General features: G+C 42.3%; 1 protein-coding gene across 2 annotated transcripts; it reads right to left on the minus strand.

Moving 5' to 3' along the window:
- Window positions 1-356: 356 nt before the first annotated feature.
- On the minus strand, window positions 357-27,727 carry EPN2 (epsin 2). 2 transcript variants are annotated; one of them, XM_006024029.3, is made up of 8 exons: window positions 27,097-27,727; window positions 14,527-14,639; window positions 12,995-13,087; window positions 12,591-12,747; window positions 7,231-7,404; window positions 5,335-5,427; window positions 4,223-4,438; window positions 357-1,840 (listed from the first exon to the last, which is right to left on the minus strand). In XM_006024029.3, the coding sequence occupies exons 1-8, from the start codon at window positions 27,689-27,691 to the stop codon at window positions 1,503-1,505; spliced, it is 1,779 nt and encodes a 592-aa protein (XP_006024091.1). In that variant the 5' UTR covers window positions 27,692-27,727; the 3' UTR covers window positions 357-1,502. The 2 variants fall into 2 exon arrangements, with proteins under 2 accessions (XP_006024091.1, XP_006024092.1); XM_006024030.3 differs by lacking the exon at window positions 4,223-4,438.

Below are 27,727 nucleotides of genomic sequence, written 5' to 3' on the forward strand. Positions count from 1 at the left end.
AAAAAAAAAAAAAAAAAAAAAAAAAAAAAAAAAAAAAAAAAAAAAAAAAAAAAAAAAAAAAAAAAAAAAAAAAAAAAAAAAAAAAAAAAAAAAAAAAAAAAAAAAAAAAAAAAAAAAAAAAAAAAAAAAAAAAAAAAAAAAAAAAAAAAAAAAAAAAAAAAAAAAAAAAAAAAAAAAAAAAAAAAAAAAAAAAAAAAAAAAAAAAAAAAAAAAAAAAAAAAAAAAAAAAAAAAAAAAAAAAAAAAAAAAAAAAAAAAAAAAAAAAAAAAAAAAAAAAAAAAAAAAAAAAAAAAAAAAAAAAAAAAAAAAAAAAAAAAAAAAAAAAAAAAAAAAAAAAAAAAAAAAAAAAAAAAAAAAAAAAAAAGCTAAAACCATAAATAAGAGGGCATTAAAACCATAACAGTGACATCTGCCAATATCTTAATTTTTCAGCCAGACGTGATAAGTCTATCAAAACTAGACAGTTAAATAAGAACCACATTATAAAAATTAGCCAAAAAAAGACTAATTAGGTCATTCTGCAAACTCAAAATATGAAACTGTACTAAAAAACAAAAATATGTGCAAAAGTATACCAGAGTAACTGCATATAGCAAGGTTAAGCCTGAATTAGTTTTAAAGCTTGCCCCGGTGAAACTGAATTCAAAGTTGTCCCACTGTATTTCTTTTAAACTCACATTGTAAGTCAAATAAAAACAAAATACACACAACAACTTCCAAATGAAGTCACTACTGGACAAGCACAGAGCAGACCACTCATTCAGCACGAGTGCAGCATGCCACTCACAGAAAATTCCTTAAGAGTCCTTAGATAGTAGTGTACAAATTCAACACCGCATACAACAGCACACTGTGTACGTGACAACTCGGGAATTTGCTTCGGATCTTTTCCTTCGGAGACAAGCCGGCTTTCTCGGTCAACCCTTTGCGAAGAAAGCAGTGCGGTTTTGTGTTGCAATGTTTAATGTGGGGGGGGAAAAAACCAGCCTCCTGGGCCCTCCAAATCTCTCCTAGGAATAAGGACTATGGGTGAACCAACAGTCTAGAACTGTGTATCGTTATGTGCAAAGACATTCACTAGCACTCAAGTCTCGTGTCTATCGTACGGGCAGAGGAAATGGCAGGTGCGTGTCATAGTATTTTTAGGATCCGGCACATCATCTGACATCTACAAAATAGCAAACGGAGTTTAAAATGGCAGGTTCTCCCTAGAAAGTGTATTGAAATGATTAACAAAGCAACAAAATGGGCGTAACCTAACTTTGGTGAAAAGTCTGAACATTTCATGTAATGCTCAACAAGCCAAAGTAAAGTACCATCTGTAGCAAGGACTAGCATTAGATTAACTGGTAAGTAGAGACAACTCTTCAAAGATCACAACTGTAAACTGCAAATCTACTTCCAAGTCTCTCATACACCGTTCAGTCCACACAGGCTTTGTTCATTTTGCTCCAAAGACTTCACCTGGAAACATTTTGAAAAGAGTTTCTTTGATTGGGTCTTTATAGGAGGAAAGGGTTAGTTGTATTTGTGGGCTGGGACGCCGATGGAGGGATTCCTGTACTGTGAAGAGGTTGGGTCATTGATCCTGCAATGCTCATGTTCATCCCCTGGCCCATTCTCGTTAGTGATGCCACGGTGCCCATCGCCGGGAGAGGTGCTATTCCCACAGCCACGGGTGCCATGGAAGACAGAGGTATTGGCTCCATGCTTATTGCTGGCACGGCACTAAAAGAAGGGCTGGTTCCCATCACGGGGCTTGCTCTCATTTGATTTAGAGTGAGGGGCTGAGGCTGATTCACTTGGAAGGGGTTGACTGGAGGTGGCACAGCAGCTGCTCCTAGTTTTGAGAGAGAAAAAGAGAGGAAAAAGACTGCAGCTCCACAGATGTCAAGGCACTGGGGAATGCCCTATACATTTCAGGTAGGGAACATGCATCCTTAACATCCCGGTACTCCCCACGCCCAAAGCACTCCTATGGAAGAGTGCCTATAGGGTACCACTCGTGTATTCAAGCCATTATGCTTTCCTGTTGCACAAGCCCCTTGACTTCAGAAAAGCTGCACCTGTTCCCAGTATTACCTGCCCCACTCTACACATGAAATGTCAACAGGATGCTTCGATGCTAAGGGGCAGTTTCTGCTTTTTTGCAAGAGATTCTGTACAAACAGGTCCCACAAGCTACAAATGTGGAGCGTGCCCGAACGTGACATTCAACTGCACTTTTTTTTTTTTTTTTTTTTTTTTTTAAAGGGCACTTAAAAATAACTTGCAGATATCCGCTATCCCTTTACTGCACCCAGCCTACTGCATATGGGTGTATTTGCTTCTGGACTGCAGCCACCCGGCTCCAAAAAGCTGCCCGAGTGTTTGGCTCGGGGATCCGACAAGAATGCGTAATGTAAACACGTTGCTTTCCAAATGACAGTCAAGTCAGGGAAAAAAGCAAACGAGAACTTTCCCAGCCTTCAAGTTTTTGAAGCACTGCCAGCAGTGCACATTCCTTACACCGTATATGTTCTTACTTCTGCGGATGGCCCAGTGACCCCTTGTAAACTTCTTGTAGTAACTGCGAATGACAGATATGCAGGCTTCCTGTTGCTGAAAACTGCCAGGTGGCTCATAATTACTGTTCATGCTTCAGTTTTCCCAAACCTTCTTAGGCTCTTGCTGTTTTCCACTATTAGAAAACAATTACCAACCTTGGAATAGACTAAAAACTGGTCAATATTTGTTACAGTGACTCATATGAAGACTCTGAATAAAGCATTTTTCCTATGCCTGCGGCAGAGTCAGTTGGTGTTTTGGAAAATGTTGCCCTGCAGCTGTTTTTCATTTCACACAAGTGTATGTGAGCCACAGCAGATCATCCCGGCTGCTCTTCTCACATCCAGAGCTGAAAACCTTCAGCACGTGATTGGCTTGTTTGGACGGTCCTCGCATACTTTTCATCCTAGGCAACTCAATCAAACCGTACAATTTTTTCAGCTTCTGTGTACATCACTATTCAGTACAGGTCCTCCTCCTCCACAGTTTTTATTAGCACTGATTATCATTTTTAGCAATTATGTTCAGCTTTTGAGGGGAAAGATGCATGTATGACTACCAAAGGTTTCATCCTGGGAGCTGCAAGGAACCTGCAATGGGCTCCTCCTGAGCCTGATGGTTTATTCAAGGATCAGGTCTTATGATATTAAACTAAGAAGAGATACAGGGCATGTCTACACATGCAAATATTGCTGGATGAGTAATTTACTCTAGAGTAAACCCACGGGCCCAGCCAGCTTTGGGCTCGCGCAGCACAAAGCTGGCTGGGTACTGCTCAAAACAGGGCAGTACCCAGCCAGCTCCAGGCTGCACGTGCACACTTGCCTGCACAGCATGGGGCTGGCCAGGAACTGTCCCGGTCTGAGGGAGGTCTCAGCCAGCTCCAGGCTGGGCGGGGAACTCTCCCGACTGTGAAGCGGAGCTGGGGCCAGGAGTCCCCTGCTGCTGGGACAGGGGGACACTACCCCTGACAGGCTCTGGTGGGGTGTCCCTGCTGCCCAGCTGACCGGGAGCAAATCTGCTCTTGGTTGGCCATCTACACATGCCTTACTGTGCAGTAATTACTGGGCAGTTAGTTTGCTATTTGCATTTGCAGGTAGCAAATTAACTGCCCAAAAGAGCAAATTACTGTGCAGTAAGAGTCTGCACGTGTAGACAGTGACACTCGCTATGCAGTAATTTGCTCTATTGAGCAGTAAAGCATCTCATGTAGATGCACCCACAGACTACTAACTTAGGAGGGGAAGAACTATATAGGATCCTAAAATCAGCAGTGTTATTATACAGATTGTAATAACGCTGAGGAACCAGCCATGCAGTAAATTGATGCAGATTCCTATCCTCAAAAGAGTTTGCGATTTGAACTGGCCAGAGAGATTGTGGGAAGGAAGAGAGCACACAGAGGGCAAATCACATACCCATGGCAGCACAGATCATCAGGAGAGCCAGGAAAAGAACACAGGTCCTTCCAAGTCCTAGTCCCTAAAACTACATTGCCTCTTCTCTGCTAAGCAATATGGAGCAAAACCTGCTGGCCATCGTTGTCTAGAAAAGCAGGCCAGGCTTTAAGTACAAGATGTAAATTAAGCCAAGAGAAGGAGGGCTGCTTCTACCAGGAAAGAAGATAAAATGGGAAAGCAAATTATATGGTGGAGAGGAATATACTGTAACATACCTGGAGCTAAGAATGGATTTAATGAAGCAACAGGCTGTGGTGGCTTAGACACCAATGAATCAAGATTCACCAAAGCTGCATTGGGGCCCAAGAAGGACTCGGGGGTTTTCCGAGCTGCATTTTGTTTGCTCAATGTCACGTTTGTGGGTTGAGAATCAAAGAGATCAGGACTTGCTGTACCACTGTGTTGGGATGGCAAATTGGAACCAGACTCAGCTGGAAGAAAAGGACAAGACAAAACCAAAAAAAAAATAGGAATCCACTAAATGCGACAGTTCAGTAAAGTCTGCTGCTTACGCAGTCATGTTGTCAGAGCTCTTTTACAAGAGTAAGGAAACAAACGATTTCATTCTGCCATTAAGTTTAACTACATATCAGAAGTAATAATGTACTTTTAAAATGTGTGTTCCATTTTTAGCTGGTTATTTAAATATATTCAATGCTAAACACCCCTTACGATATGATACAATATAAACAAAGCTTTATACAACTGGCCTTGACTTCCTAGTGTTTGTAGACACAGATAAGAGCCTCTGTGAAAAATATTCAGAAGCATCAATTATAAACTCGCTGTGTTAGCCCCTTCACTGACATTTCTTGTTGCAAAGGGACTTGCACAACTATTAAGCCAGTTCACCCACCTTCCGCTAATGTTTCAGACTGACAGTTTTCATTAAGTGGTATCAAAGTGCTCAAGAAAACAAAGTTTCTAATTTTTCCATTACTGTTAACTTCAAGAGTCTGTATGTCTACAAGACTGCCTTCAGGTTAGTGCATGTCACTGTTTTCTACCACGGGCATGACCTAATTATGACTCATATGAAAAATGCACTGGAAGATCATTTAAATCAAGCACAAGTTACTGGATTCAATACAGAGGTAACTGAATCAAGTTCTGGGGTATACCAGACTATTTTTAAGAAGCCCTGTGAATCAACGCAAAGGGAAGCTTGTTAACATCTGGCTTTTACTGCTTCATTGCATATATAACAGTTTTAAATCTGTTCATTGTGAAAAAAACTGCATCTTTTTTTAGAACAATTTTTTTATCAACGTGCTATCAAAATGATTACAAAAACTACCCATTTTCTGAGTATTTATTTGATCCGTACCTGGCTTCTTGGAAGTCCGAAGGGTGTCAAATTCAGAAAAGTCATCTTTAGCTGTACCATTCAAATTGCTGAAGAGGTCAAAAGACGAACTTCCTATTCAAGGTAAGAAAAGACCGCTGTCATTAATCGAGCTCCGGTGCTATTAAAAAGCCATTTCTAAACCATTTCTCTATGTCGAATCACAGCATTTAAGGTCAGCAAGGGGGCTTTTGCTGCTATCCAGGCCCAAGCTCTACGAGTATTGCTACCTCCTTGGTATATGGCCTTTACTTATACTTCTAGTTGCCCCTCTTTGTTCAGTGTTACAAGCCATTTGTGGAAATGGTCCGAGGCAAATCTTTGCATGCAGGTTCTTAGTTAAGTGCCCTTCGAATGTTGAGAGGTAATGTCAGTCAAACATTATTTGTGGGAAATCAGAGCAGTAGTAATTTTGTGGCCCAAAAGACAAGGGTACATTTACTGACTATAGCTTTTAAATAAAGCTTCATGCAGCTAGCTGTGGCAATGACAAATACATTCTCTATATTCTGGGATTGCAAGTGTGGAGAGAAAAGGAAGGCGTAACAAAGAAAAGGCAACACAAGGGCCAGCATGGCCATAATTGGGGTAAGAATTAGATTCCCAATTCTGCATCCTGCTTTCATATTAAAAGAACTGGGAAGGCAAAACAAAGGGTAATTCGCAGTACTGTATATAGCGAAGACCTACAGCACTAAGCAAAGGGACGCCTAGCCTTTCTAATATCTCCACTAGATAGGGAGATGTATTTAACCAAAAAGGAAGGTGGAACAGCCCATAAACCTGATGAGGAATCATTACTCCAAGTCTAACAGAGCATGGGCATTTGAAAAACCGTTATTTCTGAAAAGAAATACGGTCACGCTATCAGCTGACATTAAGCTTCCAGCAAACAAACGATCGGTAAACAATTCGTGACGATAAAAAAAACCAAGCTAGAATGGAAGCAAAATTCCACGCTCTGACCGACGCTATTTATTTCCAGACAGAGGGAAAGTCTCCATAAAACCCAGATTTCAGAATCATTTCCACAATGATTCAATTATTTTGCTTTGCCAATGGAAAAGGAGATTAGACGTGACCTTAATATCATTCCACTTATCGGTCCATTGTTTATTATGTGCAGATGAACGAATGCCAGCAAACCCATTTGCGCAGAAAATCAGGATACCACCATGAAAACACCCAGGTATTTCTGAGGCTAGTGAGAGTTACGAGAATGACGGCATAAGCAGCTTCTTGCTGCAATATCTTTGAGGGACAGATTTGCAAAGGCCCAAAGGGCAGAGAAGTGCCGAACTCCAGCTTGTGCCCTTGAAAAATCTTCTCCCCAGAACGCTGGCCATTGATCAAACACAGAACTAATGAGCCACATCTGCGGACGCACCCTTCTGCGCTACAAGGTCAAATTAAAAAAAAAAAAAAAAAAAAAAAAGACTGCTGCCTTTTAGCTTTCGGTTTAATGCTCTAGCTTCCAGAAATTCATTTTTTACCTAACCGAAGCTAAAGCTGGTCATACAGTCGAGGGTGTCAATGGCAGCCAGGCAGTTCCAGCTGCCTGGCTTATTCATGTGGCAGGTGTACATAGAGACAGGTCACAAAGAAAGAGGAAGGGAATTAGCGTGGAAAAGGTGAAACGTGAATTCGGTGCTCTGTGATTCAAGACGACGACGCAAAATTCTCCTTGTTGCGATCTTCTTTGCTGTCACGAGTCAACTCCCAAACCCTTCAGTGCAATGGCTTCTTTTACCTGATCCATTTTAGAAATTACCTGGATGAGGCAGAGAAATAACTCCTCCAGTTAAAAAAAAATATTTTAAAAGGGATTGGCTCCCTGCATTTAGGAAAAAGTTGTCAAATGTTAACACAGTCTCTTACCAGAAGTAGAAATAGGTTTGTTTGCAGGTGCTGGTCCCCAAGGATCTGCTGTAGCTTTTGCTGCCACAGACGATGACTGAGAAGGAGCCCAAGGATCTACATTTTTGGGGAGAGGCTGAGCGGTGGATCCAGCTGGTGCTCCCCAGGGGTCAGCAGAAGCCGCTGGCTTGGCACCTGGAGCAAGAGACCGCAGATCAAACATAATCTCACTCTGAAAAGCTTTCCTGGGTCGTTACTTGCCTCCAGGTATAAATTATCCCTGCAAGGTAAACACTAAGACAGCGGTGAAACAAATTGTTCAACATGAGTTGCTGTTGGCACACACGCGTTAACGTGCTATCCATCCAAACTGACAGCAGGCTCTGCGGAAGACTCCCACGCTATAAAAATAAGCTCCCACTTGAGCATGTAATTAAACTTGTAATTCCAAAACAAGGATGAATACGTTTGGGGGGGGGGTCTGAGCAGACTGTCCCTCCCCACAGCAGAGAATCAAGATTGACTGGAAATGACACAGGAAAATCCCAGGTTATATTTAAAGTTAACTCGGGGGGAGGGGGGGATTGTTTCGATAAGGCAATACCTAAAAGAAGCAATGTTTTCTGTGCAAAAACTGGCAGTGGTTAGGAAAAACCCTACCTAACAGCTTAACGTGAGTCCCCTTATAGCTGCCTTCTTTTTCCACTGAATTTAATTCTATAAAAGAATAACCGACCTATTCCACCTTCCCTGAGCTACGGTTTTCCCCATTTCTTACTCTGCTCCTCCCAAAGGCCTTCTCCAAGTCATCTCTCTTCTGTTCCTCGGTCATCCTTGCCTTCTCCCCATCACTGCTGGTTGCAATAGTCCTCCACCCTCAACCCACATCCCCCTGGTGCACTTCCATTCTAATGTCCTGATTGAGGTTTAGGATTCCCATTTTTAATGGAATAAATAGGTAATTCTTCACCCATGCAGGCCACAATGGCTAAATGATCTATATTTCAAGAGAAACGAAGGACTGACCCGGGTTGAGGCCTCCCTGGGATCCCCCAGAACAGAAGAAAGTCGGGACCGTAAAAAGCATATGACAAAATACAGAAGAGCAGCAACTTGTCCCCTGTACAGTATAGCTGCTGCCCAGTTTCTTCTGCAAATAAATCCCCTCCCCATCACCCTCTCCTGTAAACAGTCAAGCTTCTTCCTAACCCAGGTTCAGTCCAAGAAGTCATCCCTTCCATTCTCCCTACCCCAGGCTCAAATCCTGGCTCCACTGAGGGAGTCGACACTGGATTTCAGCAGTGCCAGGACCACACTGGCAGCACTTTGCCAGTACAGGTAATGTGAACACGACTTACAGTTTATTCCAGCCTCCCACCCCAGCGCGGGGCATGTGAATGGGATCTCTACTCACAAGAATCTTTTACTTTACAAAACCAAGAAATATGACAAATATTTTTGCTTTGACACCTGCCCACGCAACACGGAGGCGACCAATTTTCTTCTAGTTAGACAGTGCATTCACACACATCCTTTTTCCAAAAAATCAGATTTCTAGACAAACCGAGGTTTCGTTCCCAGCAGGAAGCATACATATGAGAGCCCCGCACTGTACTGCGAGAACTGGACAGAGCCACCCTTGTGCTAGGCAGCTGCATCACCTTGGATCACCTTGCCGGCTTTGGTCCACAATCAAACGCTCAGTTGTTCAAAACAGCACCCCAATACTCGTTGCTACAGCCAACGAGGAGACGCGCTCACCAGCACGGCTTCCAATTCCCATTGTTAGCTCACTTTCATCAACAGGTGCCGTGGTTTTGTTCCAGCTACAGAGCAGGAAATGCAGAAGTGCTCCAACTCAATGCAGCTCCTCTCGTTCCAGTTCTTAGATTGCCTTCATCTGCATTTTGGTTCGAGTTACGATGGAGGAGACCATGTGAGAAATGCTAATGACACGACTTCCCATAAACGGAAGCTTTAAAAAAAAAAAAAAAAAAAAAAAAAACCCAACAAAAAAACCCCCTTTTCTTTCATGAGACAGATCACAACAGTGAAGCATTTAGGAAGATACCTTCCCCCCTCCCCACCCCAACTCCCCTTTGTCTCTATTGAAATGCCACAGCACAGTGAGGCAGGATTAAAAATCTCTGTTTTAATGAGTCACTGTTTAACTAGCCATCGGTTTCATAAATCTGACATCTTCAAGACTATCCTTGGGAGCCAAGTAACTGGCAAGCTAAAACAAGGGGTTTTTATTAATGGCATTAATAAAGCTGGGAGCCAGCAAAAGGAACCGCTACAGCTGCAACTCTACCAGCCATTGACAAGTTTTTGCTTGTATTTTAAAACATGAGATGGATGAAATTTTCCATTAAAAAAAAAAAAAAAAAATCTTCCGAACAGTCTTAGTCTTAAAACCCCGGAACTGTGAGTGACCTTTTCTGATCTCGTGTTTCAGTTTCTAAAACAGCGAACTGTGGCTGGCCCAAAAGTTATGCAGTTGCACAAAGTGAGAATAAATTATTGCTTCAACGCTAATATTCCCATCCCTGACTTGCTTCCTACAGAGCAGCTGGAGTTGAGACAATCACAACGGGGATCTCCTTGCCACATGGGATGGGAAGAGAGTCCTAGCATCAGTCGGGGCTAAATAAGAAATCAAATCGCTTTCTACAGGAGAGGCAGGAGTAATAGACTCAGAAAGGGAAGAGCTCAGGATCGAACCTGCTGGAGAAGCTGTGCAGGAGACCACGGCTCCCCGCCCATCAGGATGATAGACTCCTGCCTGAAGCATTTCCTCCTTTTGCCAGTGGTACACGGCTCTGCCGTCTCCATTTGGCTTCCCAGGCACAGAATGGACTAGCAGTGCCTGGCGCCTCTCCCAGAAGATCATGACTTCTGGTCACACATTTGTGCCATCTGTCGCACCTTTCTTGCTACCTGAGTGTTGCTAGGACTATATTCATAGATGACATCCCTCTTTCCAGAAGTCCGAGCCTGATTTTCCCCGCTTTGCTCCACTGGATCTTTTTGCTGTCTACCTTGAGTGCCCCAGGAATTAGAAAGAGACTTTCCATTACCGCTCCATGCAGTAAGTTCCTTTTCAGTTTAAAATGGTGCTGAACATCTCTGCCCGCCTCCTTCCCCACCAAGCCATCATGATCATATTCAGAAAGACAAGGTTCTGGACACAATACTGTTGGCTTCTTAGGAAGTCACAGAATCACAGACAATGAGGGATGGAGGGGACCTCAGGAGGACATCCAGTCCAACTCCCTGCTCAAAGCAAGACCACCCCCATCCTCATGCCAACCAGGCTTTAAAGACCTCCAAGGATGGAGACTCCACCACCTCTCTAGGTAACCCATTCCAGTGCTTCAGGACCTGAGGCCTGGTACTTATGCTTTTCTTGTGCTCCCCTACTTACTAATGGAAATCACGAAGCTTGAAGTTTGCAAGGGGGGGCCTGAAGAGGTCACCTCTAGCCCATGAAGGAAGATACAAGAGGCTACAAGCTCCAATCTCAAATTTAACAGGCCATAACTACTCAAAATGACTGCAAACAAAGGCCTGTCTAATACCAGCCAACAAAATATGGGGGTTGACACTGATGACAGATACGAGGTGAACAGAATTAGATGGGTAATAAGAGGGACAGGGTTACCCAGCATGTCTCTTGTGCTTGACGTATTTGAGGAGGGAATGGGGCAAGTGATGGGTTAGCTCTATGGCCAAGAGCAGCAGCTGCTACAACATGAACAACTTGTACTATCTGCTTCCTGCTTACTCAGGGATTAGGTGGAAGAGAAGAGTGCATCTAGCCGCATTTCCTGGGTTTCTGAGCCAGGCAAGCCTGGTTCCTGCTTCACTAAATGATTCCTGGTTGGTCCAAAACCACTAGCCCAGAGGTTCTCAAACTTTGTCTTATTGCATATCCCCTCCCACATTTACCAGCTCCCTGTGTACCCCTATCAGCATACATTTTATATTTTGACCCCTTAAATGCCAATTATTATTATTATTATTATTATTATTATTATAATGAAAACTAAATTCACCATTACACAACTTCTTCCGTGTATCCCCCAGAGATGTTTTGCGTACCCCCAGGGGTATGCGTACAACAGTTTCAGAACCACTGCACTAGGTGTTACTGGTCACAAAGAACATAAATGCATTCAGTGATGGAGGATTTGCAAGGGAGCAAACTGGCCTTCCTTCTTTCTGGGTTTTTCTACCATTTCTGCAAACCTTATAGAATTGCAGCAAGTCAGTCCCGGTCAGGAAGTTTCTGGCAAATACGTAGCCATGGCGCTCAGCCAACCACCCCAAATGATATGCTCCAGAATGTAAAGCAGTCATTTACAAGGGTTTTTTTTTAATTAACCTTTTCCCAATGGTCTCTAGAAGGAGGGCTTGGAAACACCTGCCTGCAGCAGAGGAAGCCAAGAAAAACGTGGGTGTTCAGGACAAGGGCAAACCTCCCTTTGCCCATGACGACAAGCAGCTGTGGTTCTGCCCTCAAAGAAGACAGGCTGAGCAGTCACTGCAAGAAACTGTGATTCTTTCTGTACAGAAAAAAAAGCTTTGTGAGCATCTTGCTGTCTATGAGCCCCGGCTTCCAATTGCTAAAGGACTGACAACCCCAGAAGGACTTTGCTGCAAGGCATGCTGCATAGGTGACAGAAAGAAATAGGGAGACATCCAGAAAATGTATTTGTAGCTTTCTTTGACATGCTGGTCTGGAACTGCCACTTCAAGTGCATCTGGGTTTGGGTTTCTGCAGTTGAGAACCACCACTGCTTTGTAAACGATTAACATTCAAATCAGCGTAATTGTAAATCACAAAAAAGTCATTTAAGCAATTGAACTTGTTGACTGCAAGTCAGTATCAGTGCAGCCTTTTTCATTAACAATATTAAACACAATGTAATTCACTGCTACAGCCCTACTAATTATAGCAACTTTATCTACTTCCCCAACACTGCCTAATATAGTTGTTTAATCTTGGATACCGAGCACAACTACAAGTTGGAGCATGAACATCTCCCCAAGACGAGACAAATAGTTTCTGGTGCACAAAGGGAAAATGGAGTATCAGTTATCACTCTTCTACCCTTGGGGCAGAAACTTAAAACAGCCTTACCGTTTCTGAGCAAAGAACTATAAACAAGCAAACGAGATGGATCAGAATTTCCACTGCGGTTCTCTTTTCAATTAGTTAGCACACTTTTTTTTTTAAAAACCACCAAAATGGAGCAAAATACTTACACTGTGGAGTATGACGTTCTTTACCCTACTGAAAAGCTTTGAAAACAACTCAGTAAAACCAGAAGATTTTTTTCTATGTAATCCTCTCTTCAGGCACTTTTTGTTCTTACCAAACGATTGCCATGGATCAGAGGTGGTAGCTGTCACTGCAGTTCCTCCCCAGGGGTCAGTTTGGTTTGCCACAGCGGTGGGTCCCCAGGGCTCTGTTTTTTGGGGGGCCGGTGCTGACGAGGGCAGAGCATCCATGAGATCCAACAAAGTCGTATGCTGGGGGTAGGAACATTTTACGCTTTAATAAAGAGCACTACTAACTGGTAGTAGCATATCCAGCATAATGAAGTCACAAGGAAACTTTTTGTTCCTCTGTACACCCGGGGTTAAAAGTGCATAAATGGAAGAATCCTACTAACAAAAGCAACCCCAAAGCATACAAGAGCTCGGTATTAGACTAGACGTTTATGGTGTTGGAGCATTTTGAAGCATAATCCAGGAATTTCTTAATTGAAGGCATTACCTCCTTCTTTTTGGGAATTTTAACTGTGTCTCTGCGACTCTCCTCCAGAGCCATCTGTAATCTCAGATCATCTCCACGTCTGAGGCGCTCCTCCTACAAAGGAAACAGACCCCGTGAGTACTGCCCATCAGCCTAGACTCTGCCTATAAAGATGGTACAGCATGCTCTATCCTGGTCCTTATCAGACTAGTGCAGGGAGAAGGCTTCCACTCCCTGCTTCCTTTGGAGCAACTTGCAATGTAAGCGCAGGCATTGGGACTGCCAGGACAGATCACCAAGATCCCTCCGTGCAATGCGACTGGAGAGAAATTCCCTTTGCATCTCTCCCCCGGACTCCCAACGAAAATCAGCAATATACCATTAGACCTGCATCACCATTTCTGGTTGAAACCTTTTGTTGAGAACATGTTTCATCTACAATTTCCCCAAAACGAGCAACACAGGTTTAAATAATAAGGACTTCATAATGCAGTAGCAAAAACCAGTGCAAAGCAGATACTCCAACCTTAAATTATGACTCTTCTGCCCCTTTAAATCATCATTTAAAGCCATATGTCAGTTTTAACTTCAGATTTCATGGCTTTTGTCAGCCTCTGTCCACATTTAGTACAACTCTCAGATCTAAAAGGAAGTGAACGGATTATCTAGTCAACTCCTTGCCTTTTTGGATTCGAAGACAAATAGACCACCTATAACAAGTTCATGTCAAATATGAATATTTGATTCTACTACCTCTTTCTAAAGCTGGTACTTTTTTATAGCTTTTTCAAACCATTTAAGTTAGGGTTGGCAAGCCAGTCATTTGACCAGCCAATTTACCAGTCAATTGACTCCATATTTTTGACTGGTCAAAGATTATAGCAATTTTAACAAAAAACCTATATTTTTTGTAGTTTTGACAAATAAGATTTTTTTACCCATTTCTTATGGAAAAATGTGTGCTTTTTCTGGGTATTATTTGCACCTACTGGCAATTATTTTTACAATTTTTGACCAATCAAATCAACTGACCGAACTTTATTTGACCGGTCAAATAAATACCCAACTCTCATTTAAATGCAGTTTTTCTACTTGGTTTAAAACCACTCTTTCTAGCTTTATTGATAAATGATGAATGCTTTCCTCTTTACTGAATCGCTTTGCAGAGATACGAACTTTGAATTGTGGCATTCAGTTTCACGCTAATGTATTCCACAAGGAAACATCCCACGTCACTCCAGGAAAAAAATGACATAGTTCCATAATTGAGACCGAGTTGAATTTTGAATGTACATCAGATTCAGCTGTTCATACAATAGTACTTTTCCACTGAAAATTGCTTTGTAATCAAATGGCTGCCATCTCATCGCTTTCGATGGGAATGAGGCCACAGTCCCTTCTCGGAAACGGTGACCCCTTCCAAACGGGCAACCCTCTCCCGCTACTTGCAACTGGTGCGAAGCCAAGCTGCCCCCAGGGAAAGACAACGGCAACGTATGCGTGTGGGCAGAGAAGTCGAATGATATTTTAGCTAACCTGCACAGGGTACTGACCTGCTCTGCAACTTCTCTGCTCATTGCTAACGCCAGCTGCAGTTGGAGCTCTTCCTCTCCGCTCGTCTGAGGCCGCGCCTGCTCTAGTTCTGACGACACTCGAGGGGACGTAGCTGTTGAAAGGAAGAGAAATATGTCAAATATGAGGGACCGCGCATCAAGCTTACTGCCATTTCCTTGCACTTTTGATTCCAGTCTCTCAACCCACTGTCCCACTTCTGTGCAGATGCTCCTGGAAGGCCTTCATTACAAGAATTGGGTCAGATTGTGAAGCATGCTGAGGGCTGTCTGCTCCATAGACCAAACTCGACTTCTCGAACTGTCTCTATTTGTTGACCTCAAATGGGAGTTGAATGCAAAACAGCCTAATGCATTCAACTCTCATTTGAGGTCAACACATAGAGACAGTTTTAAAAGGGAGAAACGTGGAAGGCACCCTTCAATCACATTAGAGAAAGCCTGTTCTTCGAAAGCAAGAGTTTGATTTGTTAAGAAGGATGATAAAAGTCAATAAATGCTGAATATCTGGGTGGTGCAATGGATGCTAAATGGGCTGCCGTAGCATATATCAGAGCTTTGAGAGACAGGTCACCGACTTTATAAACTGTAAATGATCATTCAAGACACGCTTTGCTGTATGTTCGGAGTACTCAAATGTCACAATACAGCAAGGGAATTTGCTGGAAGTCAGCCAGTACAAGGGTAAAATAGGATACCACCCACTTTTATGTAAAATAACACCCAGCCCTGAACGGAGCAGAAAAAAGAACTATTCTTAACTACTCTCAGTATTTAGACACAAACAAGTCAACTATTCATGCTGAAGGGTTACAAAATGCAGTCTCTGCAAAAACACAGATCCTTTCATCCACACAGATTATGCAAATTGAAAAAAAAAAAAAGATTACAATTTAAATTAGCGTGAAGATATGTTTTAAAGGTAGGCTGCACCGTTTTATAAGCAGGGGTGCTTAAAAAAGTATAGGGAGCGCGGATGCAGTTGTAACATCTGCTGAAGTCACGGGAAATAAATGAGCTGCGAGAATTAGTTTCAGACTTATGCCACTGTACCAAAAAAGTTAAACTGCTTGCCAAAAGAATCAGTGGGCTTCTTTCTACACTGGTCTTTATACAATGACGCTTGTATTAGAGGCAACCAGATGCTGCAAGTGGGACTGGATTCCAGTGCGCTCAGCACTGCACAATCATTAAGCAGTTTTTGTGCTCCCTCAAAGATTGGCACAGGTGGCACAGGTGCCAGGCAGCTTCTGTGTGGGGCATATATCAAACTGGGAAGGGAAAAGGCAGCACAGAGGCAGACAGGGCAGGGAGCAGAGAGCAGAGCAGCCAGGGAGCAGAACAGCAACTTGGGCAGGGAGCACAGGACGGAGCAGAAAGCTGAGCAGTGGATCAGATAAGGGAAAGGGACTGGAGCGGCACTTGGGCAGGGTGTGGGGCTGATTTGTGGCAAGAGCTGTGACTGGTTTTATAACAGTGCTTGGCAAAAATATTAATGGGGTTGTTCTTTTTAATGACGTGGTTCCCTCCAAACAACTAGGGACTGAACTGCCCCGACTGCAGCTAGAGAGAAAAGAAAAGAAGATCCTAGTAGGGTTTCCCTGAACGCTGTACACAAAGATTCCCCTCCTCTCCCTGCCAGCATTATTAAGCTATGCTATTGAATATCTAGGAAGCTGATGCCAGCAGGGTTTCCAAGCTCCATTGACAGGGAATCACTAAGCTAATTCCTTTATTATTCGATCTATTTTTGCCCATAAAGAGCTGCTCAGTGCTCGTGTTCATTGTAACTCCAGCTTGCAGAGACATACCAGTTGCAACACCCCAATCATTAAAGAGCTGCAAGAATGGCTGGAATCAAGTCATTCAAGCCCCTTTTTCCCATCCCTCTACCCCGGCCAAAAAAAGCGCGCTGAAGAATGACATTCTTGCCTTGGCAAGAAAACACATTACCTCACTGTTCCCAACAGCGACCAGCATTCATCAGTGCCAGGAATCGAACGTGGTTAACAGAAAAGCTATATAAATGAGACCTCCGCTCATCTTTTAGATTTTGCCAGCGATTAGATTCATGTGGCTGCAATCACTTTACTTTTAAATGGCATTTTAGCAAAATAAATTAATCTCGTGGCCGTTTTTAAATGAGTCGCATATTATAAACTGATTTCAAATGAAAAAAAAAAAAAAAAAAAAAGGTTTCATATGAAAAACTGAGAACATCACCAAGCTACAGGCACGCAGCAGAGGTCATCGGTGCATTTTTCGTGCAAGCAAAATTAAATAAATGAACGCGGGGGGGTTATCTTTGAGGCTAATGTGGTCCCCGCAACCCACTGCACTTTTAAATTCCTACGTTATCGGAACGGTCCCTCTCGATCGGCCGAGGGCTGCAGGACATGTTTTAGTTGCAAGGATAGAGTAGAAAGGTTATTTATTGCCTTAGTAACAGTATCTCTGCTGCACAAAGGATCTCTTATGCCGTAGCACATGACAGTTAACTCAGATGTTTATGTAAGATGGGACTGAATGGATCGATTCGGACCCGGTAAGCCCGGCTTTGTTGCTGGCAGAGAATTTTAAGATTCAGGCTTCTCCAGGCCACATGTGGGATATTTGCTGTTAGTAATAAATCCCCTTGGCCTGCTTTCTCACCAAGACTCTAGCTACAGTATGAAGAAATACTTTCCAATGTTGGTGAACAGCTAGGTCCTGTTCTACTTTACATCTGTATTACCAGCCGTGATGTCTGCCATACGTATTTACCGATCGTTTCTTGGCTAGGCTATATTTTGGCTGTGCTTACAAGCCATCCAGGAATTCCCCCCCCCCCCCCTTTTTTTTTAAAATTTTTTTGCCCCCCCCATTTTCTGATAAATTTTGTTAGGTTAAGCAAAAATAGTCAGCAGCTACTCACCCTTCATCAGGCACAGGAGACAGCAGAGATTGTAAAAGTTCTCCTAGGTAGAAATGAAGATTCATATTTCACAGGAGAGCTGAAGTGTGGCAGTATAAACCTTCATTTCTACTAGGAGATCTTTAACAATCTCTGCTCTCTCCTATGCCTAGTTAAAGGCGAATGTGCCCGAAAGCTTGCAAATAAATACTTTTTTTTTTTTTTTTTTTTTTTTTTTTTTTTTTTTAAAATTTCCGTTGGTTTTAAAAAAAAAAATCCCTTCCATGAGTTTTGATTTCTTTTGCCTCTAGACCAATACAACTATAATCTGGATACTCAATTTAATCATGCAAAAAATGCATTCTTGCTGTTTGATATCCTCTATTCATTTAAATTCTTGACACTGCACTTTTAGAGAGAGGTAAGGGCTTGTCTCTGTGTATACAAACTTGTAGGGAGAACCAGGGCTGATGGGTAGGTAATTGGGTCTGCTAGCTCTCATCTCCAAATACTGCTGTTAACAAGGATGTTATCTCTGGAGACACTAATCCACAGTTTGAGAACTGAAACTAAGCACCGCAGAGATGCTTAATGGGATCTTCTAGACTGAGCACCGAGTCCCACTGGGTACAGTGGTTTTCTTTAATATGTACTAATCTATAGAGGAGCTCTGGAAACCCCATAAGATTGGGCCCCTGATACAGTTCATGGCCTGTTGTGACCTATTTATAAAACTTTTTTTTAAAAGGTTACATGAATATAAGGCATATATATTGTCCATATCATTAGAAGGTATAATGATATCTTTGAGCTTTAACATATCTTAAATTAAAACTATCTTCATATAAGTTTAAGAAAAAAAAAGCATCTTAACAAAAAAAAAAGCAAAAAATATAATTAAATTTAAAAAATCTGATTTAAATTTTAAAAATCCATTTTTTAATTGTTGATTTTTATCCACCCTGATGTCCGTCATACCTACTTACTGATCATTTCTTGGCTAGGCTATATTGTGGCTATGCTTATAAGCCATCCAGGAACCCCCAAAGTTTTCTCATAAATGTTGTTAGGTTAAGCAAAAATATTCAGAGACAGAGAGCTATATTATGGTTTAAATCAGTAATTGGGGGGGGAAGGAATCAATTATAGTATACAATTAGAGTACACTTTTTTTATGCAAATACTCAGGCAGAAATTCTTTAAAGGTTCTCTATGCCAAGTGATTTCAGGTGCTTAGAAGGGAAAAACAAAGTCTTGTCTTCACCTACTTGTGGTAGGGATCCTTTTCAAAGACTGCAATGACCTTACAATAATCTGTTTTTGTGAGACAGGCATGCTATTATATGTAGACTGTGGAACCAAGGAGTACATAAATATAAAGACAGAAAAGAAATAGAAATAATACCATCACTGTGTCACCCTACGATCCATGAGTAAGCCGACGCGGATCCTGAACATCAGGCTACGTATCGGCAAGTTTTACGGTAGGCAGAATACAGAAAGAAGCAAAGAGAAAGTATCTGATCTTGCTAGCTGCAAATGTCAGAAGGAGGAGCAATGGGCTCAAGCTGCAGCAAGGGACGTTTATGTTGGATATTGGGAAGAATTTTCTCACTAGGAGGGTGGGGAAGCACTGGACCAGGTTACCTAGAGAGGTGGGGGGAAGCACCATCCTTGGAGGTTTTCAAAACCCGGCTAGACAAAGCCCTCATTAGGATGATGTAGCTGGGGCTGGTCCTGCTTTGAGCAGGGGGTTGGACTAGATGTGACCTCCTGAGGTCCCGTCCAACCTGAATTTTCTATGATTCTAAATGTAGCATACTGGTAGCACATTTTATGAGCTCACTGGGGTAAAAAACAAGATTTTTGATATCAGGAGAGAAACAGTACCATCAAATATTGCAGCTGTGTGCCAGGTGATCAGATCTGCGGCATAATTTCATCAGTAGTCAGTCAGTTTGTCACACTCCAGATTTTGAGTGTCAGGAAGCAACTTCATTTGGAATGAAACTTCTCCCTTACTGACATCATTTTATTTCATTATTATCATCAAAGATCAAAGCTGGGATTGCTTTCTAGGTCAAAGCTGAGATCAAACTCCTTCAGCCCTTATCGGTTTCCACTGCTCTTTGACATCTGTTCCACCCTGAACATTTATTTGTAAGATATAAACCCCCGGAGGATAAAGCAGTACACATGCACACCAATTTAAACCTTTACTCCCCCAGTCTTTGCAAACTTTTAATAGCCAGTAGTCGTCTAGTCTACTGCAAAGCCATCACTGAAAGTCCCTTTTAAAAAGTACCTAATGTTGCAAAGATCCTTCTGGCTTGCTTCAATTAAGCAGTGATTATTTAACACCCCCCACCTCCCTTAATAAAAATGCTTCAAGCATTTCACGCAACAGAAAAGCCTGATTACAGGAACAACAGTGCTCTTTTGTACCTGCTCTTAGGTCCTGTGGTACACTAAATAGCGCGTGTTACCAGGGAATTAAACCAAGTTGTCACTTTTCTTAACCAATATGCGACAGGTCAACCGTGGTTTTCAACCTGTGGCCCATGAACACCTGGGGGGGTAGCAGACTATTATCTAAGTGGTCTGCAAAATATGACTATTATGGATCAAAAGTATATGAATACACACACTTCCAAATCAAAGGGGTCCGCACCTCCATTCAAAATTTTTTAGGAGTCTGCAAATGAAAAGGGGCTGAAAACTACTGTGCACATAGCCTTGCCCAAATCAGAACTGGTCTTCTGAATACTAATCCAGTTTCATCAATACTTGACGTGCACAGACACTGGCATAAAACCAGAATTGAATCTGGCTGGCACAGTGTTAGCATGGAATAAGGAAAAAAAAAAAACAAACCCTGAATTTCTTTTCCACGACAATCCTATTAACTAATTCCACTGAAATTCTCTCCCTGTATGGTAGGAGAAAAAGCTGAACTCCATGAGTAAATGCTGAAACTTGCAAGTTCATCACAAAACATGCTTTCAGATAACAAAACTGTTTCATATGTATAACCACACGTGTTAAAAACTAATCAGATGTTAATCTTGCAACAAGTACAGGATTACTCAGAACAATTCTATTAGGGTTAAAAGTCTCCACATCTCATAAACTGCAGACGAGCTCTTCTCAGCCCATCTCCCTGGTCACCAACTCTTTATCAAACATTGTGTTGTATAATAGGCATTTTGTTTCTCAGCTAAATTGCTACTGGAAGCCTCAAGGCAAAAAGCTCCTCGAGACTGGGCTGCTATGTGCGCACCGCGGTTCCTATCATCTGCTCTGTACGTGTCAACCAAGCCAGGGTGTTAAGATGCACAAGAGCCCTGCACTGCAATGCTTCGGAGAGCAGGATCTCGGTGCTTTGCAAAACACGCCAACCAGCATATAACTCGGGGGGCTGGGGATGAGAAAGGCAATAGCACAGAGAATGGGTAGCTGTACCTTCCCAAAGTTAAGTAGGCAGACCTTGTCTTTGGCTTACCAAGGCAAGGCCCCTTCAAAAAGCAGGGCTTAAAACCTTATGGGATAAGGTTGGGGCGGAGAAAGGAAGCAAAATCTCTGCCACCTGAAAGATACTTTTGAAGCCAGAATGAACCCACCTAACCTCCTATGTCCTCCATAAAAAAAAAAAAATTCATATTTGTGTATCTTTTGAGGTTTTTAAGATCTGACTCGACAAAGCCCTGGTTGGGATGATGTAGTTGGGGCTGGTCCTGCTTTGAGCGGGGGTTTGGACAAGATGTGACCTCCTGAGTTCCCTTCCAATTTTCATTTTCTACGATTCTTTGTTTCTATGATCTTTCCTTCACATCAGCAAGTTCTCCTAAGACTCGCACTGTGGTCAGGACAAGGGTGTCTGCTTTAACAGCCTCTCGTGTCAACCTCAGATGGAGAATGGCAATCCTAGATGGACAGGGACACTATTATTCAACTGGTGCTGGGAGAGGTAGTTTGGGACCAAAAAGAAAAGTAAAAGAAGTTAGACCCTTCAAACGCCCGCCCAGTTTCTTGAGTCCTCCTACAGCTGCTGAGTATCTTGCTTGCAAATGTGCCCCAAGTCGAGCACCAGACTCAGATAAGGGCTAGTACAATTTTATTCTGTTAATAATTGGCTAGCTCCAATACAGCCCTGCAATAATACAGGACTCCTGTAGCCTAATGTCCAATTTAAACACCCTGCTTAGAGAGCAATTTTTAAAATTACTAAATTGGAATAGTTGATGGTCTCGGCCTAATGGTTAAGGCATGTTTTGCTATCTGAAATACCATCACAATCAACATCCTTCCCTGCGTTCTGTATTAAATACTGGAATGTATTTATTTGCCGGCTATAAAGCAGTGCTTGCATTTAAGTGATTGTCAGTACATTTTTTCCTGGAAACTCCAGATTTCCTGTTCAGCTTCTTAGGGGAAATGAATGTGGAGAATCGGATGAGCAAATTCCCACTAGAACTACATATATCCTTGGAAAAACACCCCCCCAAAGGAGACAGCAATGGGCTCTCTTGGCAACCTCAGCAAGAACGAACGGTGGCAGAGACAAGAGACCGAAATGTTCAAATGCAGGTGCCTAACCTTCGGGACCCAAATCTGTACTTGGGCAGCTTATATAACTGAACTGATTTTTCACCCACCACTCCCAAAGACTTCAAATCCTCATCTTCCTTTCCTGCTATTCCCAGAGGTTTCCATTTGCATCAGGAGCAAGGATGGAGAGGCAAAAAACCACTGTGGGGGTCAAGAAGCAACTTGTGTTTTGGGGGCTGGTAACCCAGAACCAACGGGAAGCATCCGAGCGACTTGGAAAAAAACGTTAAGATTTCATAAAAGTCTTTTCAGCAGGGATATAAGGATTTAAAAGCTTTTCAAAATGACCTAGGCATTCCACATATTTTGTCATATGATTATTTTACGTAACTATCCAAAGCCTGAAAATTATCAAGCACAGCAAACTCAAAAACTAGAACACAGTTATCTATGATACCGTGTCAGAATCTACTGATATGACTGCCTTTTTGTAGTTTTATGCTACGTGTTTGGGTTTCCACTGAAGATGATGCTGCAAGGCAGTAATGATAAAAAATGTGCTTATTAACTATTCCTGATATCAGCATTAATGACACGTGGATACTGCTGACAAGAACACCTACCCTAGAATTACTCCAGCCTTACAACACAAGAGTTTCACTGCCTTTGAGGATCTCTGAAATAAAGCTTTGTGGAAAGGAGTCTACCGAAAAACTTTCCTTTACCATTCCATTTTCTTTACTTTTATACTGACTGCTACAGATCAGAACAAATATTTGCAGGAACGAAAATAATGAAAGAAAAAAGAAGTGTGGGGCACGATTAAAGATATGAAGTGGATGGGCACATCTACGCGTGCAATTCATGCTATTTGGCTCTACTGCTGCATATGCAGGTGGTAAATTTACACCGCAGTAAGTGCCTGCACGTGTAGACAGTGACACTTTACTGCGCAGTACATTAGTCTACGGAGCAGTAAAGTGTCTCATGTAGACACAGCCGCCGTCTGCAAATAGCAGGTGAATGGACTTGATCTAGGAGGTCATTTCCACTTCATTCCTATTCTGGAGGTGCAGGGCTTACATGCACTAGGGATTTTTGTACTGCTTCAGCAAACCGTTTGGTAGATGCAAATGTATAAAAAGTGACCTGCATCAGCACCCAATGGCCGGGAAGACTCCTCTCAGTCCTCTGTTCTCAAAGTGCTTATCATTGTGATAAAGTTTCTAACCCCAAAAACACAACGCAACTCGTCTTGGGTAGAGACACAAGTGACGGCAAAGATGGCATCACAAAACGTTAAACTTCCTCAAAGGAGGGGAAACTGCCTATAGGCAGAAATGACTGGATTCAGAGACTATTAACGCAGCATTAAAAATATGCTCCAGCACATCTCAAGTTGAGAAGGGAGATTGAGAATGTTGCTGTGAAGTAAAACTGTTTCAATGACAGCATCTCTACCGCGGCTAGGAATTCATGCTCAAGTCTGGATGTGAGCTACAAGTTGAAAACAGTTGTCAGCCAGTTTGTAAGAAATGGAAATGTTCCACAGAAAAAAAGAAGTGAAGCAATAAGAGCAACTATGCAATATAAAACTATTTATAGGAACAATTTTGGTTGAAAACAATAAACCTCCAATTATAAGCTTTTCCTTTTACCAGTCATTTAACTCTCCTCTTCTTTCCCGCTACATTGGACTATCATGATAACTTGTGACAGAACAACGCCAGCTGCTGTTCTCGTTTGGCCTTATCCCTCATGTTGCTGATATTGCTACTCCACCTCCTTTCTGTAACTTAGTCTTCTGTCAATTAAATAATTGAGCTTTACAGCAAACAGTGCATATCATAATATTAAGTGCATATTGTTTATAACCACAGACCAAATGCTTTCCATATGCAGCTATGCATCATTATTCCAGTTTTACACGAAAAAAATTGAGGATAGGAAGTTCTCTCTCTTACCCAATATTGATAAAGTCAATGGCTGAACTGACCAGGACACCAGTCAGATGTAGTAGCTGTTAGACCATATGGTCTCTATTGCTATGATTTGTCCCACACAAAACTATGATTTTTTTTTAATGACACTCAGATCCTATTTTTATGATCAAGAGGCAAGTGCAGAAGGCACGCATAAAGAACTTCATGCCAGATAATGGGAAGGAAAACAGAATGTATTTAAGTATGAATTAATTAAAAGGTATTTTCCAGAATTCCTACACATTCTGCCGAGCAAGAGAGAAGCAAATGAGGTCACCTAAAATTATGCACGCCCTAGCAGATGAAACTCGAATTTGTGTTTAGGCAAAAGATACATCCAAAGTTCAATTTATTAAAACGAGTTAATGAATATTCAAATCACTGTGCGAATGAACTGTAAGTGGCCTGTATTTTTCTAGAGGCAAGACTCAAATGCTATGGGTTGAGAAAATGTCTCCCAATTAAAACGGGAAACCTGTGTGCTCGTAAGCAGCAGAGAGCAAGGCGCAAGAAAGATTACTTCCTATCGGAATAGACAGTTCACTGCTTACAAAGAAGATATTTTCCCAAGGGTTTGCAAAACAAAACTTTCATTCCTTGTATGCAGGTTTTTAAAGCTGTAAGTTCAGACTGCATGAGAAGAAGGGATAAACTGATAGGAGTACTCTTCTAGATGGTGGCAATCAGATTTTTTACTGCATTGTTAGGCATAGATCAATGCAACACTAATAGTGAAGGCTTTACATTTCTGGGTTTCTGGTATGCACGGGGATTTCCCCCTTCAGCAGTCAACTCAATGACCCACCAGACAGCTTCACATACGCTAGACAACCCCTGCCTGAAGCCTGACCATACCTATGCAAGCCATCCTATACAGTCCATCATCGAAACTCTACATAAGACTACCATCAACACTGACACAACACAAGGCCTAACACCCGAACCTGCCACAGGTAAAGCCGGGGAACCACGGCAGCCAACTTCTAGAAAACCTTGTAGGTCATGGACAGAGGGCCACGCCGTCCGCTACAGAAGAGGACAAAACCCCGCAGTCCCTACCAACCTGACCATGGGGTAAAATTCCTTCCCGACTCCAAGTGTGGCGTCGGTCTGTCCCTGAGCAGCAGGGCAAGACGGTTTAGCCAGACAGCTCCGGCTTTGCTCCTAGGAGGGCACTGCCGAGTGGAAGTCGGCAGCCTCCAGTACCCAATACCCTTTTGAAATAGGTTCTGCTTTTCCTGTGTTTCTATTGCCTAGCTCCACCAAGTTAAAAAATATACTGATTTGTGGTCTGTATGGTTCGACCTGTACTTAACTCATTAGAAATGAAACGTTGGAGACTTCACAGCCCAGGAAGCAAAGACCATAAGAAACAGCAGGAGCTTGCCACTTTTCCTTACTTGTGGATGTCTGAGAAGGAACACAAAAAAACCTTGCCCCTCCTACAGCAGTTCTTCAAATAGAGAATATATTCATTTGATGTATTGACTGAAGTAACACTTTGTACTGCAAGAATGATCTGAAGTTGATGCTCATCATGTTGCACACCATAGGACTTCCTAAAACTTAAAATGAATAATAATGATTCAGCAGCATACCCTTCTGCTGCACCAAAAACACAGCCCAGAAAAATTTTGAACCCTCTGGTATCTCACTGAATATGAGAAATAAAAAAAAGATACAACTGGCACAGCTATATCATTTGTTGAAGAAATAACTTTGCAGAACAGAGCCAAGGCATTGTTAGCGTGACTTGGTAAGCATTACTCTAATAAGAGAGCAAAAGTTGAGAACAAAGATGCTGCCGCCTGATCTTCCAGCTAAGCCTATTCCGGTTAAATCAGTATTTTGAACAGAGAAAAACCAATACCCTCACAACGCAGTGAGGAGCCTGTAGTGAATCAATACTGCACAAGGATAATCAAGTACTTAGACGTTGGAAATTCCATGTTTTCTGGTAAGACAGAAGTTCTTAATATCTGAGATTATTTAAGGTCCCACCGTTCTTTTCATGATATGAGTTTTAGCCTAAGGGGGAAAAAAGAGCAGCTTAGGTAGCGATACTTTCCCTGCTTCTCTTTGTAATTCTGAACGGATAAGCCATTTTTTCTACTGCCTGCCCTAAACTCATAGAATATTCCTATGTGCTTCTAAATGGCTGAAACCCTCCACACAAAAGGTGGGCATGTGTCAATGGTGCTTGAAGCGATCCCCGTATTTATAATTTGAGAAGTGCTTCAGGATGAAGGGCGTGACAAATGTAAGATTATAATAACTGATGTTCGATCGAGTCACCACGTCGGCTCTTTCACAGGCACTCATAAGTGCTCACTTAAAGATTTTCCTTTAAAATTATACTGCAAACATTGACATTTCCTCCAAAGCAGCTTTCAGCAGAACATTATTTATATTAAGCAGCGTTCGGTGCCAAACCAGGCTGCCTTGTAACATGACAGGAAGCCCCCCAAAACAGTTGCACAAAGAAGCTATTCCTCCTACATCATCGTATTTTCATTTATTTTGAGAATGAAGCATAGTTCAGTATTGATATTTGGACACAAAACCCTGATGTTATAAATGGGCATTGTGCAGAATCGAGCATGCCAAGTACTGAACTGTTACAACTACACTTGTTGAGCAGTCAGGAAAAAGAAAATGAAATGCCTTGCTCATAATAAAAAAAAAAAAAAAAAAAAAATGCAACAGCATCAATAGAAAAGGAAACCTGGTCAGACAGCTGGGTGCAGGGGAATTCCCCGTGCTGATATTTTTAAAGCAGGATTTCAGAAAAATCAAAAATGGTGACGTGATAAAGACGACAAACCTCTGCTGGCACTTCTGACTACTGGAAATGCACACAGATTATTAGCAGACACCTCTGTGCCCCGAACAGGTTGTGTTACCCACTGGAACCTCCCAAACGTGCATTTAAGTCTAGTCCTGGGTAAAGGTATTAGGGCTTCCCAGTAAAACTACAGCGTTTTAGGCACCGCACCAACTCTTAGTGATCTGTTTATTACGTCAGAAGGATCCATTGATCCTGCAAGTCGGAATCTAAATGCTCCGGAAGAGGTGCAGACGTACAGGACAAAAACCCCATCTTTCTACACGCCCGCGGTTGGTACTTACAGCCATGGTAAGATGCGGGCGAGCCGCCAGATTTGCCGTACTCTTGCTCCGAGTAGCTAGTAGATAGGTTAGGCTGACTAGACCCTCGGCCAAATGTGATCTGGTTGCTACCAACGCCAGTGGCCACCTGAGCCATACGCTCTTTGGTCTTCAGGGCTTGGGCCCTCTCTGTCTTGAGGCGCTCATCATCCTTCAGAAGAGACACCAGCTGCTTGGACTTCTCCCTTACATTGATGCCCTGGTCCTTGCCGTCTCGGTCAATATACTGAAAGTCTTTCAGGGTCTGAATAGCAAAAATGTTCTCTTTACATTGCTGCGCCACCCTCTCAGAGCCCGTTTTAATCAGGTAATCTAACAGAGTGAGGGCCTTGTACACGTGCCGCCAGTTTTTGCCGTGGTCATTCAGCCGTTTCCAGATCATGCTCATAATTTCAGAAAAGGCCACGACATTGTAAGTCAGATCTGCTATCTCAGTCATTAAGGAACTGGAGGGACCCCAGGGGTCATTGGAGGTTGCTTCCCGAACTTTTATTTCTGCCTCTGAATAATTGTTCACAATGTTTTTCATTTGCCGCCGAATAGACGAAGTCGTCATTTTTATTTTCCTTGTAACACGACAGACCCCCCCCAA

The sequence above is a fragment of the Alligator sinensis genome, unplaced genomic scaffold, assembly GCF_000455745.1.
Source record: "Alligator sinensis unplaced genomic scaffold, ASM45574v1 scaffold1283_1, whole genome shotgun sequence".
NCBI lineage: Eukaryota > Metazoa > Chordata > Crocodylia > Alligatoridae > Alligator > Alligator sinensis.

What these genes read in the sequence shown, in the direction of transcription:
- EPN2 (XM_006024029.3), bottom strand. Translation starts at nt 27,691, where the DNA reads ATGACGACTTCGTCTATTCGGCGGCAAATGAAAAACATTGTGAACAAT. An exon ending in GCCCGCATCTTACCATGGCT is followed by an intron (nt 14,640 to 27,096) that starts GTAAGTACCAAC and finishes TCCTTTCAACAG; the next exon opens with CTACGTCCCCTCGAGTGTCG. An exon ending in AAATTCCCAAAAAGAAGGAG is followed by an intron (nt 12,748 to 12,994) that starts GTAATGCCTTCA and finishes TCCTACCCCCAG; the next exon opens with CATACGACTTTGTTGGATCT.